Source organism: Alligator mississippiensis, chromosome 2 (genome assembly GCF_030867095.1).
Source record: "Alligator mississippiensis isolate rAllMis1 chromosome 2, rAllMis1, whole genome shotgun sequence".
NCBI classification, from domain to species: Eukaryota; Metazoa; Chordata; order Crocodylia; family Alligatoridae; genus Alligator; species Alligator mississippiensis.
The window spans coordinates 233485101-233499906 of record NC_081825.1 but is presented as its reverse complement, the minus strand read 5'-3'; the positions used below and the strand labels follow the sequence as shown (position 1 = coordinate 233499906).

Sequence of the window (14806 nt, the reverse complement as noted above, 5' to 3'; positions counted from 1 at the left end):
ATCCAAAGGCAGCACTGACAGATTTTATTTGGTGCTGAATATCAACCCAAAGAAAATTAAATGCAAAGGCTGCTTACAGATGTAAAAAAACAAAAATAAATTGGTACATTACTTTTAACTTGGTGCACCCCTGTGCCAAGTCCAGCGCATGCCCAATAGAGGCATTGTGTTAGTTGGACCCAGCTTGCCCAACATCTGTATAGATCAGGTGCTTCAGTGGGAGTTGTTTGGTGCTTTGATCTTATAGCTAATTGAGTCAGCTCTAGATAAAAATGCCAAAAAGCCCTGGTAAAGCACGCAGTCTATACAGATTTTGCAGCGCTGGGTCAAACTAACGCTCTGTCTCTTCTGGTAAAGCGTATGGGTTATTTTCCCCACATTTGTCAGCAACCAAAGAGTCTAGATGTACACACCACTTTAGACTGGTATAAAATTCCTGGAAAAACCAGGTACTCTTTTGAGCCAGTCCTCCTTGAACCTGTTCAGCATTATGTGTGCGCACAGAGCATTCTGTGCCTAGGGTCTGGTCAGTCCTCCAGGTATCCCAAACTGCACTGCTCCTCAGCCCTCCAAACCCATGCAAGGCAGTGCTCTGGGATTCAATCTGGACTGTACTGCCCAAAGATCTGTTTCCTACAGAGACCACAGTCTTTAGGGGTGGGAAAGCATAAAACCTCTGTGTCCATTTTGCTTCCCTGCTAGGAACCCTTAAATATTAAGTGTTTCTTGCCCTCTGTATTGCAGTCTTGCAGCCAGCCCTGCCCTATAGGTTCCACCCTGCACACATATTGCTAGGCAATTGTTGGGAATACAAGGTACTTTAGCAGTACCTTGCACTGAGTGTTGAGTGACTTTGTAGCAGTGATTGTCCAGAAATTATGCGAGCAGCAAGGATTTCTTAGGGTCATATCTTCTAGTGGACAAACTTTGTAGTTGGGATAAAGTTAGGCAAACTTTTGAATGCAAAACATTCCTTCATCCAGTTAAAGTAGGAGTGGTTTTACTACTTCTGAATCATTCTCAGAATGTTCATATTGCTACATCTGAATCCTTCTCAGCTCATTCATACATAACAATTAGGATGTACCAGCTGCTGCCCTCTTGAAACATTCCTGTTTTGAAAGGGCTTCATATATTTATATGTTCACACCCTAAGAAACCAGCAGAAACTTGTTTTTCAAAGCTGTTCAAAAGGAAAAATATTCCTATATTTCCCTTTCTTCTTCAGCTCTTGGTGCTCCTCCTTTATATTTTAGTTTAAAAGTCTGAGGGTATGTGTTCCTAATGCAGCATTGCCTAGAGGGACTGATTGTGCTGGGCATATATATACATAAAAAAAAGATGTTCCATACCCAAATTGCTGCTGGTTTAAATAAAATAAGGTGCATGTCTTTTCCGTGGTGCCAGCCTAAGGAATTCAGGTGGCTACTAGTGATCTCCATGGAGGGAAGTACTAAATGAGTCCATTTTCCCCTCCTTCCCATGAGCATTGAGGATTGGAAGTGCTCTACACATGCAGTTTAATGCTGTGTATGTGTATTCCCTACAGTACTAACATATTCTGTCTGCAATGTGTGTGCAGGGGTTGGGGAGACCAGACAAGCTGTACAGCAAAAGGTTCTCAAGCCCCAACACTTTCCCATCTTCCCCCTGCCAAAATGTCACTGTGGCAGGGCTTGGAGCTGGCAGCCGCCAGGTGCCTGATGAGGGCAGCCATGTTGAATCAGGGGCCTCCCATATAAACAGGGCATTTCGCTGCTGGAGGCCAGGCAGCAACACCGCCTGGCCGGAGGGCTGCTGGTATCAACTGGAGGTGAGGGAGGAGCTGTCGGGGATGATCAGGAGGCTCCTGGTCCTGGGTACAACCTAAAACTGCACCCTGCCAGGGGTGGGTGGCCTGGTGGGGCTCTCAGTGGCGTGGGAGCCCCCAGGAAATGCCAGGCCAGTTACCACCCTGGTAAAAGGTAGGTCGGGGCGCCTTAACCCCTAGCCCCCACAGCCGGGTGGGTTACCCCCTTTGACAGAGGGTCTGGAAGGTGGACCCCATAGAGAAAGAGTGAGGCCATAGACTCAGGCCTGTCTGGACTTCCCCGACTGGTCCATGCTGGGGCCAGGACCGGAAGGGTCGAAGGGCTGGGGGCCCACTGTGAGGAATGCCCAAGAGCTGCACACCTGGGGTTTTGGCTGGCCTGGAGGTGGGCCAGGGCTAGTGAGCCAAAGGTCCTGGGGGGATCACACCCGAAGGGGAACCAGTTCAGGGAGCTATGCTGCCCAGTATGAAGGTGGATGAGACCTCCTGAAGAGAGGAATCCAGGCAGGGTTCAGTTAGTAGGATTCCGGGGCCCAGTGTGGGGGCCGGTGATGTTGAGAACAGCTAGATGCCATCTGTGAGGCTTGGGCTGTGGTGTAGGGAAGGAACGGAACCGCAGATAGCGCCCCCTGGCATCCGGGCAGGAAATGGGCAGCCTCTCGCTTTATTAAGATCAATTAAATAATTACCAACAAGGCATGGCAGGCGAGAAGGTGGGCGGTTAGCCCAGAAACAGGTGGGCTGGCCACTGGGAAGGCAGTCCCAAGAAGGCCCCCCATTATAGTCACACTACACATTATGCAGAGAGAGCCCAACTCGAGACACAAAGCAAACCAGTTCCAAAATCCTACTTTTGCCGGTTCTGCTGAAAGGGGCCTATAGTAGGGGGTTAAGATTTACCTCTAAAATCTTCAATGAAAGATTAAAGTGGCAAAATCAAGCACCCAAGTCAGGAAATTCTTTAGCCCCATTATTTTGGCTAGGTCGCAAGTGATGTAAGGCTTAATGCACAACTTCATGAAGGAGAGCAATACTGCTTTCTAAGGGGCATAAACCAAATGTTCTTAATATGCAATGGCACGTACAGATAATGGAATGAGGAATAAAGAATGCTACATACCTTATTTTCCAGCATACATGGTGTTTTGGTGTATAACACACCCCCTTCCAAAAAAAATTGTGCTGTCATAACAGCACTGCCCCCTTCCCACCCCACCCCTTTTCTAGTGCTTTGGAGGGCAATCCCTTGAGGGTCAGTCTGTGTTGCACACAGGGAAGAAGAGTCATGGGGCTACTTCAGCTTCAGTCCCTCTGCTTCCTGCTCTGAACTACAGACTCTTACTGGTGTCTCCAAGCTCTTCTTCAGGATACAGATAGATAATCTCAGTTAGACTGAGCACCAGTTACTTAGCGTCAGTGTCTAGGAGCACTGTCTTTAAGAGATCCTTTTGGGGGTGAGGACGACATGTTTTATACACCAGAAAATATGGTACAGTATAAATTATATCCTTTGCAGTCTTAAATTCTACCCCCTGTGAAGAGGGGGGCCTGTGAAGTAACCAAGGTTATACCAAACTGATGCACAAGACCGCTGAGGTACTCCAGCTGATTGTTGCAGCTTCTACTTCAAATGGTTCTGCTTCTCCAAGCAGCTGAGCAGCTTGTTTTTAATTCGGCAGCCTGCTGCAAACTAAGCTGGTTCTGAACCCACCTGGATAGGGCATGATCTGGGTTGTACTGTAAATGTATTATAGCTTTATTATGGTTAGAGTTTATTGAACTGTGAGGATTTGATCTCAAACCCAGCATTGTGTCAATACTGTTATTTTTGCACTGAATTTTTCAAATGTTTTTGTTCAAAGACAGATGATAAACCAAAAGTAAATGACTCATAAAATTTACAAGTTCTTTTAGCTTTACAAGCGGAGCAACCAGTAAGCGCACAAATAACTAGATGTGAATATTTATGTAGTGCATGACTGGCCCTATACTTCTGCTGGTCTCTGGAAATATGCATGGATTTTGGAATGCATCTGGGTTTAGTGGTGATACCTTTGGCCAGTACAGTGGAAGGATAGCCTACCCCGTGTTCCAGCTGGAAGAATTCCAGTTAAGCCCTCTGAGTCCATTCTGATTGCCTATTATATCCTTTCCAGGTTACTTTAAAAATGTAATTTTGCAGGTATAACTGAGAGCACAAGGGGTGCTGTCTATTAAACAATTTGCTGAACAATAGCAATTTCCATCTAAGGGTCTTGGAGCACTTTGCAGACATTACCTAAGCTTTACAGTGCCTATGTGAAGGAGGGAAGTGTGCGGGCCGGGGGCGAGCCGTGCCTGTCTTTGTGCACGTGGGCTGTGGCCAGCAGCCCGGGCACGCGGGGAGAAGACCGGGGGCGAGCTAGAATTAGTCACAGACGCGTAGTGGTTGATTTAAAGATTGTTTACTTACACCAAAGATGGTTGTGGTATAGGCTGGACAGTTTCCAGGTTCAGCTCCACTTAAATCCTCGTTAGAGGACTATGACAATTCATTCTTTGCCCCGGAGTTATTGAAGCGCCGCGGGTTCGGTAGTTTCTCGTACAGAAAGGGATACGTCTAGGATTTCGCTCGGCGACGGGGAGAGGCTAGAGGCTGTTCGTTCTTTTCCCCGGAGTTGTTGAAGCTCCGCGGGTTCGGTTATCAGGCCTCTATTGCCTTTTAAGAAAAGCGTTGGGTCCGTAAGGATCCGCAGTGCTTAGAGATCTTCACACTCTTCCTCTGGAACTCCAATTGCTCTCTCTCCAACTTGGGCGGAAACCACCCAAGCTCTTTATACGGCTAGCAAGCCAATCGCTAGCTGCCACGTGTGGATGTATTAGAATCGGCCAATAATGTGGCACGAATCTTCATACAAATGGCGGGAACTCCTTGCACCGTGCATTTCTTGGATGCAAAAGAAATGCACCATGCAAAGAAAGCTACAAATTTGGCGGGAATACTTCGTTGCACCGGGGTTCTCTTCTGCAGCAGAAAACTCCACCGTGCAAAGAAGCTGCAATTTAGCGGGAAAATAATTTAGCAGTGCCGAAGCACACGCAAACAAAAAATCACAACTTTGGGTTGTGACATCCCCCCTTGCTGAGAGCATAAGTAAATTATGCTATACGCTCATCATTCTAGAACTTTGTTGTGAGTCGTCAAACGAACAAATAAGCAAACAAACAAATAAACAAACATAAGATTCGCTGTCCTGGAATTGAGTTACATAATAATCAAGAAACAATAATCAACACAAACACATAATCTGATTCATAACAAAATTGCACGATCAGGGCTTCAGTGGGCGTCATGGCGAAGTCGTACATCAGGCCCTCACTTCTTTCGGCGATGTCATCCCTCTCAGGGCTCCTCTTCGCCACGCATTCTGAATCTCAGATCTGTAAAAAGAAAACTCTAAAAAAAAATAGATTAATGATCTTATTCAACAGATTTAAACAATTTTTATGGCTCAATTGGATGAAATCGTTGAGGATCCATCATCTGGCTCTTCTGAATAACGAAAACCTAACTCATAGGCCAGTTGCCATTGACCTGCTTCCCCTAAAATCCGAAGCTGCCGCTTATTGAGTCCGGAACGCTGTAGGAGAAATCCAAACATGTATCGCTCCTCTAGGGTTCTCGGTGGCAGTGGTGGAAGATCGGATTCACGATGTTTGGTGCCTTGAAGTCCAGTCGGGTGTTGACAGTCCCGATCAAGAGATAATCTTGGCTCCATCAGGATACACAGTCGTGACAACTGACAAAGAAAATTATTTTTAGTCACGTTTAAATTCCATGGCCATGAGATCTAGCCATGAGATTATAGCTTCATCAGATTCCATCTCAGATTCTTTGTACAGCTGTTGTAACTCTGTCCAAGCACGAATGCGACTGGTGATGACATCTCACTCATCAGTTGCTTGGTTGACCATGGCTGTAGGGCAAGTGGTTTTTTCCGGAGTCGAAGTTGTTATAGGCTGAACTGCTGCCGCGGGAGTCACTGCTGCTGTTGCTGCTTCAGGCAGGAGGGGCGGATGCACTCCTCCGCTTGACTCTCTCCTTTGTCGGCAGGAAGGCGTGGTCGTCAGAGGCGTCGCTGCATCGCTAGGCGGGGTTGCCAGAGACGATGCTGCGTCGATGGGCGGAGTCGCTGACCGAACTCTCGCGGTTCTTCAGAAGCTCCACCCTTCTTTTCCGGTTCTTCCACGCGGCCTCCCTTTTGCTCGGCGCCATCTTGGACCGGCGTTTCAGGTTCCCTTCTCTCAGCCGCTTCTTTGACTGCTTGGATAGCCATCTGCAGCTGGGCTTTTAAACTTAAATTCTTGTACATTAGATTAGTAAATGTACGAAAAGTTGCACTGCATTCTCCCCCCTTGTCATACCGAGGGGCCACCCTCTCATCTGCGGCTCGTTCCCCCGTTTCCAGGTCTTCGTGGAGCTCAGATGGTAGCTCGCAACCCCTTAATCTAGCCGCCATGAGGGGAGGGAACCGGCGGGAACTCCTTGCACTGTGCATTTCTTGGATGCAAAAGAAATGCACCATGCAAAGAAAGCTACAAATTTGGCAGGAATACTTCGTTACACCAGGGTTCTCTTCTGCAGCAGAAAACTCCACTGTGCAAAGAAGCTGCAATTTAGCGGGAAAATAATTTAGCAGTGCCGAAGCACACACAAACAAAAAATCACAACTTTGGGTTGTGACAGGAAGCACAGCTCCCACTTTTCAAATGGGAAGGGTGATGCACAGGGAGATTAAGAGACATCAGTGACTGGGGAAGCATCTAAATAGTTTTGTGGATCTGGCCTAAAGTGGCTGAGGCAGAACACACTGAGGGTGAAATCCTGGTTCCATTGAAATGAATTGTAACAATTCCTTTGACCAGTTATCAGGATTTCACCCCAATATTTAGCAGAGCCAAGCAGAGATCCCAGATTTCTTGTTGTTAAACCCTGTCCTCCAACCACAAGGCCATTCTTGCTTTGTTAAATAAAAAAATCCATACTTTAGATTTTGCATTCTAGTTCCTCAGAAGTTTTTCAGCCCTTGTCAACTTGCATTACATAATAACAACATAAAAACCACAAAAAAACCCCCTCTGGTTAAAAAGAATTACTGTACGCAGCTTTCCAGTCTAAGCAGGATTAATCACAGATAATTAAATATAAAGTGATAATGCATAATCAGTTAACAAATGTTGTGGCAGCAAATTTTTACATGGCAAGAATAAGAAAGGCAAAGATACTGGGTTGGGAAAGATTTCATGCAAAAAATAAGCTTCATTAGTGCAAAAACAGAGGGAAGATTTTAATCACATACAAGATAGCCAACTCAGTTAACCTTGACTCTGCATCCCTCCATATATGCATTATGAGAGCGAATTAAAGTAATTTGATCCTCTCACATACAGACTGGTTTGATGCATTTCCTTATTGCTCCTTTCATCCATGCAAATACTCTTCACTTTCTAATTTCTTCTTTTTCTGAAAATTTACATGGTTACCATAGCAATGGGTTGTAATTGCCCCTTTGATAGGGACATACCAAAATTTGCATGGAAACTGCAATTTCAGGTGGACTCTGTGAAAAAGCGCAGGCTCTCTGAGGAAAAAAAAACACACTTCCCAACATACCCCCATGCTCCAAGACTACAGGACTTCCCACAAACTTTTCTCTGCTTGCTGGTAAGTTGTTGGGGGGTGGCTTGCAGCGAGCCCAATGTTTGGGGATGGCCCAAAGCCATGGCATAATTACCTTGATTAAGTCTGGGGAAGCCATTAATCCATGCTTAATAACGCATGGATTAATGGCTTCCCCAGGCGTAATCAGGGTAATTAAGCTGTGGTTTCAGGCCATGTGGCAATCTACAGGGTGGGATGGGACTGCTGGGACCCCTTGGCCAATCAGAGGCATGGGGGGAAAAGGAGGGCCTGCCATGCTCAGCCCACAAAAATGGCGGACGGCCCCAGGATCTGCCTGCAAAATCAGTTGGCTGCCTCCTCGAGTTCAGTAGATCCCTAACCTTTCATTTCTGTGGCACTCATCATAGATCTTAATTAAATAAACCTCCAAATATCCCTTTAAGACAGGGAAGACTTTATTCTCTCCATGTTATGGATGGAAAATTGAGGAAGAGAATGCCTAAAGCCAAAGTTTTCGTTAGCGTCTTTTTTTTTGTGGCCAACTTGAATAAACTTGGCCAAATTTTATTGAGGTGCTGAAAAGTTGCATGAATTTTCCCCAGCTTCTGTTTGCTCACTCTGGTATGGGAGGCCTGTCCTCTAGGAACAGTGCATGTAGCCTAAATCACTTTATTCAGGCCAGCTCCAGCTAATGACATTTACCTTTCGTCCAGCTGGACCACATGATCCAGCAGTCCGAAAGTGAGCGTCTCCATGTTGCATTGTATCCCTTTTGCCATTTGGTTCCCCTTATATTGCAGCAGGGGTGTTGAAGCAGAAAAATGTGGGGTAAGCAGTGAAATGTTCTTTGAACCACAGTTTCTGCTCTCAGCCTCAGTTTCCTTCTAGAGCTGTGGTTCCCAACTTTTTCAGAGTCAGGGCAGCCCTCCACAATTTTTCTGAATGTGGTTGAGAACCATATTTTTGTGCTGAATTTACCTCAGTGCTTCTCAACTGGATGATTCTGCTTCCTGGTAAAACTGCCCCATGCACCTGCTGCACAGCTGGCCCAGGAAGGGCTTCTGCATGCATATGTGCCCTCCCCCTGCATTGGGGCTCTCTGATCACCCTAAAGCTGGCAGGAAAGCAAGCTCATGCTCCAGCCATTCCCAGTCCAACCCCGCACAGTGTTTTCCAGAAATGGGGAGGCAGGGCAGAGAAGTGTGCTGCGTGCCCCTATTTCCTGAAGAAGTGTGTAGAGTAGGGGTTGAACTGGGTAGAGCTACAAGTCAGGCCAGCTCTCCCTAATGCAAGATGAGTGCACACATGCCTCAACCCTGGACAGATCATTTTTACCTAGCTGCTGCTGTGCTGGTGGCAGTGCTTGTCATAGTATCCCTGCAAGGGGTCTCGCAGCACCCTGGTTGAGAACCACTGTCCTAGAGAGAGGCACGTAGCTATGTTAATCTGAAGATTGGCAGAAGGCAGGACAGGGTGGCACCTTGCTTCTCTGAATGAGTTAGTCTATAAAGTCTTACTCCACTCTCCCTTCTGCCTAGTTTCCTTCTAGTTATAGCCTATGTCAGTCAAAGACTTTTAAGAGGCAGTTTAGCTGATTTAGGGAGAGAATCGGTAGGCTTAATGGACTACACTAATATAATTTGAAACAACTAATTTTCAGTGTCCTTTGGGCTATTTGAGACAAGTAGCAAAAGTAGCATCAGTCTGATCTGGTTAAATCTCATTGTGGCCATCAACGATTGACTGTTCAGAGCATTGGATTTGAACCTAGATAGTTTTACACCTTGAGGCTGCCAGTTTTTATAGATATCAAGTTAGCGGTGGTTTAAAATAGTTTGCTTTCTATATGTGGAGCCCTTGTGAAAATTGGTGGTCTCAGCTCAGGTGTTACAGTCAGGCATCTGCATTATAGCTAGGATTAACTGATATTCCTGTAGAAAGAACAGAAAATGATTGAACTTGGGGAACAGGATTTTTCTCACCCAAAGGTGCCTCTATAGTGATCATGCAGCAATCTGAGGAAGGCTTGTAATTCTGCCTCCTGTGCTATATCTGTTCAGTAAACAGGAGGGGTACTTTTCTTCCATTAGTTTTCAGGATGGCACCAGTCACAAGAAAAACATCTACTTTAAAATATAGCAGTAAGAAGGTAGGGTAAGATAGCACCTTAAAGACTAACTAATTCAGAGAGCCATACATTTTTGTAAATGACAGCCTACTTGGTCAGATGCTATGAATGGACTTGCAGAGACAATGAATACTAAACAGAAAGGACTGAAGTAATTTAAAAATAAAGGATGAGGGAAGGATAGGAGGGGGCACTGAGAGAGGCAAAGATAGGTTGAAGGGATCAAAAGGAATCAAAGCAGTTGATCCATTGAGGGACCTTGGGGTTATAAAAGCTAGTTCAGGTAATGGGATAAGAATTCAGAGTCTCTGCTGAGACCATGCTTATACAGTCCAGGATGTGGATCATTTCTCATTCTGCAATTTTGCATATAAGTTTTTTAATTTCTGTTGTTTATGAACAGCTACTCTGAGGTCAGTGATAGATGTCCAGAGAGGTTAAAGTGTTCTGTCACAGGCTTGTGTGTCTTCTGGAATTGATGTCAGATTGGAATCCATGTATTCTTTTACGTAGGGTTCACCTTTACCTGAAATATTTAAATACATGTAAAATATAGCAGACATTTAAAAAATGCACTGACAGTGCACAAACCCTTATTCTCCATTGCCTTGCATGTGGTGTAATCATTTACCCTGTGCCAAGCCAGTGCAAAATATTTGCACCACTGTGTTGAATAGGAGAGTTCTGGTTTTGCAGAGTTATCCCCCTACCCTACTTAGGTACTAATGGTTACTGTGAACTAAATAATCAGAGCTTTCAGGTCCTCTTTCAAATCTGGTATTTATCTATCTGAATTCAAAGCACCACACGCTTAACAAAAATCTTTGATGACATTGATCTTGGAAAATCACTAGTCGTTCCAAAAGCGTGCCTGGACAGACACACATCCCTTCTCAGCTGCCAATAGGTGCAGATTCTGCCACATGTCATTTAGAATATCAATTATTACCATTGTGGATGTCACAGAATTGTAATGATCTCCATAAAATAACACACAAGCAAACAAACATTTGGTATCCTTGGACTTTGGCTAGAACATGTGACTCCTTAAATTTTAATTGATGGAGATAAACTGAATTAGTAGGCTCTTTGACTCTCTAATTTGACTCATTCAAACTGATTTAGATATCCCTTGGATGATAGCCCTTTTAATAATTTAGAATGTTTTTTCAGGACCTCCGATATAACTACATCTGGAACCATTGCTGCCAAAAGGTGTTCTTGCCTTAGTTTCTTCCAGTATGGCATTTATTTGAATGCACTTCTGCTGCAGAAAATTCATTATCTTGAGATTGATCTTTGCAACAGTTTCCTAAGGCTTCCAGTACAAATTAGTATGACCTTTGGTTCAAGACCATTCTCTATGAGGCATCTTACTTCTGTTGCTCCTTTACACAGTCTATGGAGTCTTGCTGTTTCAGTGCAAATATTTTAATTGCAATAACTGTTCATCAAAAATAACTCTGAACATTTCCAGAGTTAAAGAACCAGATGTTAAGGCTAAGAGCATCTAAACCTACAGCTGCATTGTATCTGCATATTTAATAAAATCAGGATGCTTTCCCTCTGAGAAAGCACAAGGCTCTTTTCAATGTTTTTTCCTTGAAACTTCGATTTGATTCAGGTGTTAAATTCTGTCTTTGATAATTACAGTTGATGGCATTTAATTCATGGTATGATGGGTCACCTTCTCTAAACTCCACCCCTCCTCTTCCCTGTGTCAATTCAGATCCCTTCCAGTTGAAATGAAGGGCCAGCTAATCATCATATGAATAAAGTAGCAAAGACAGTTTTCAGAAAATGCTCATGTTAACTCACTCTGCTACATGAAAAATTCATCTGCCTCCTACTTTGTGTCAGAAGTCTGGTGGGTCTGTATATGTGTTGTCTTTGCAATCTTGATTAATTTCTTTTGAAATCTGACTAATCTCATTGAGACTTCCTCAAGTTATAGAAGTGGCAAAAACGTTCTATGTAGCATAAACTAATAGTACCAGGCCTGTCCTGCTACAGCTGTTGAATTATTCTGTGATTGTTATTCTAGTCCCTCAGTGTTTGTTATTTGTTTGGATGATTCATTAATGGGCAAATTAGATCACAGGCTCAGGACAGGTGTTGTGCCTTCTGGCATATGTCTATGGCACTTGCTGAAATTAAATTCTGATTGTGAATCAGGCATTTGGGTCTCACAACAAAATATATGCTTTAACTAATAGGCAGTATTTGCTACTTTAGTAACACCTGGAATGCCCATATTCCCATCAGTGTGAAACTGTTGGGTAATGTTACAGACTCCTTCATAAGTCCGTTGGCAAAGGTCTGTAGTACTGGCTGTCAAGAGTTTCTGAGTTTGCACCTGATGGAAAACTATAGTGCCATTCCTCAGCCATCCTCACTCTAAAGACAGAGTGTGTGAGTAGGACTCATGGTTTTCAGTAGGAGAAATGCCTGAACATAACACTGTGAAACTTAGTCTAGAATCTAACATCTCCACAATGAAGGGGAGAGAGTTGAAGGCAGAGAGGAGCAGTAATCCAGACTCAAGCTGGTGGGTGGGAAAAATTTTAGGGATAGGGCTGTATATTGTATTTCTCAGCCATTCTTGTACATTAAAAGAAAGCAGGAGTCAGAAGAGCATGCATCAAGTTGTTTGAAGTAACTTTGCATTAAAATGCAACTGCATTGAAATGTACTGGATATAGACAAGCTTTCCTTGGCTCCTTTTGAATGGGAGCCAAACAGCTTTAATAACTAGACTGCAAAATGTGTGTAGCTTCTCCATAGCTACAACTACAGTATCATGGGCCAATATGTTTCTACAGCCACATCCTCGGAGAATCAAAACATTCCTCTTATCTTCTGCAGCAGGTGTACCTTGCAGGTGAGGTCAGAAGAATAGCCATTTCTTCTCTTTTTCCCAGTCACAGAACTGTATGAGGAACCCAATTGAGGGGCCAAAGTCTAGACATTCTTTGTCTAGTAGTACAAGCTATGTGTTCCTTACCCCTATGAGGAACAGGCCAAGTGAGTTGGGAACATGGCCATGATGCCACTTCCCTTATCTGGGAAGATTCTAGGAAGTAATGCATACTTTTCTTTTAAACAAGAGTATCAGAGTACTTAGAGAAGGCATCGCTTTATTCCTAATGCTCCCAACTCTAAATCTGTCTTCCATAACAGGCCCATTCTGTATGGGCAGAATACCTCTTGCCATCAATCCTAAGGCTGTACCTTTTGCCTCCCACCCATCTCCTGAAATAAAGAACTTGGCTGGAGGAGTGTGTATGTGAATACAGAACTTGTTTATGTCATACTTTGTTGCTGTAATGTTCTCTTCCTTGAATACCAACAAGCAGTTGCAGTCATTGTCACGCTGAATTAGAACTTCTACTGGGATTATTTTACTACATGATAATTCCCAATTCTTTTTTTCTTATGGCTGTAGAATTTTTTCTTACAGAATTTCATTTAGTCTCAGATGAAAGTTTAAAGGAAAAGATGAAAGCTAATAAAGGAAAGGATTATATCAAATTCCTTGTATAGAAAGCAAATGAATTTGAAAACTTCACCATATAAAACACTAGAGTTTTCTCACTAACAGCATTTGTTTTCTGTTGTTTATCTACAGAAAATAAAAAACTCTTCCTTTGATGACTGGAAGAACATCAGAGGACCTCGTCCATGGGAAGACTCCATATCTGTCCAGGCACAACAGAAGGAGGCTCTTAGTTCCAAGTCATCCTGACTGAGCCTGCTCACTCTGATGTCCATGGGATCAAAGTCTCTTAATGGCAGTGACTGGACTTTTCAGTTTTCCAGTTCAGTGTCGAGGACAGGCATGGGTAGGTGGAGGATAAGAGATATCATCAATGAACAATCCAAGTCAATGGATAAGTGATTCACTTAAAATAAATCTGAGACCTATGGTGAAATAAAGAACTTAGTGCAAGTTTTTATGGAAGCCCAAAGACTGTGTATATTACATCTCAATAAAGATTAGTTCATTCTCCACTGAGGATGTCAGAGTCTCGCTTCTATGGTATTTTTCAGTGTCCACTGTTCAAAATTTTGATGACATCTAGCAACTCAGCCTGTCAGTACCACAAGTTGTCACCCTAATGTGACAATGCCACAGTCTAGACATGTGTGACCAGATGCATGCTGGCCCAGAGCTGCAGTGTAATCTCAGGCTCAGGGCCTTTCCATTTTGGAGTGACTCCACAGAATTATGAGCTGTTAGGGAACAGTGGACATGGTTTTGGATACGTAATGCTCTTTTGTTTCATTTCCAGCACCTTGCCTCTAGCAGCGTCAGCAGGTAATTGTTTTAATAATGTTCATTTAGCTGCAGTCAGATTTCTGTAATCATATTATCAATATGCTGGTGCAGGCAGCAGTTTTCCTAGTGGAACACCTCAGTTTAATTTGGCAGTTACTCTCCTTGAAGAGCATTGCTAGTTTTATATGAACTAGCAAAATGGTAGAATCTTCTTCATCCAGTATGTGAGGTGCAATTCTTCCTCCTAATATCATAACATGCATGTATGTACAAATTTAAGGAGACAGTTTTAACTGGCTACTGTTTAAATCCTTTTTTTGTGATTTTTCTGCTTCCAGTGGGTTTTTCAGCCAAAATGAACGTTTCTGTTTTGGTGCAACCGATTTATGAAACTCCCAGGGAGCTGGGTACTTGAGTATGGATCAACAGAAAATGCTACTTTCACAGCATTTACAGAGACATACTGCAGTTCCCTCCCCTTCTCCAAGTGATGTGCCTGTTGAAACCTGAATGGCTTCCCTGGTACTGCCTACCAGGCAGCCTCTCTCCCTCTGTGCAGATTTTGCCTCAAAACTCACATTTTCACTTTCTGTCCACCAGTGAGCTCTGCTCGCTCCTGTGCTCAACTAATAAAATTTACATTAATTCCAAATAGGAATTAACTGGATCCATGCTGCATGAAATCAAACATCTTGTTTTTTATAGACTTCTTTGCTTTATGTCCTCCCTGACATGTCAGATTGTATCTAATCTGAATGTGGTCTGAAACTGTTGTTCCTTTCTTTCCCTCCTCCTCCCCCCCTACACACACAAATTTTAGCAAAGTACATTATCCAAGAGAGAATAAAATGTTCAATACAGAGGCAAGAAAACTAAAAAATATTTTAATAATAGATGCAGTTAATTAGAATGTGGAGACATATAGGA

The 14806-nt window shown here is 43.6% G+C and overlaps 1 protein-coding gene across 1 annotated transcript in view; it reads left to right on the top strand.

Annotated features, from left to right (window-relative positions):
- Window positions 1-13611, top strand: part of LOC102576688 (cytochrome c oxidase assembly protein COX16 homolog, mitochondrial) — a 90643-nt gene extending 77032 nt beyond the window's left edge. Inside the window, exon 4 of the mRNA XM_006263982.4 lies at window positions 13229-13611. Coding sequence (XP_006264044.1) covers window positions 13229-13345 — 117 coding nt within the window. The 3' untranslated portion in view covers window positions 13346-13611. The remainder of the gene's footprint in view (window positions 1-13228) is intronic.
- The last annotated feature ends 1195 nt before the right edge of the window (window positions 13612-14806 follow it).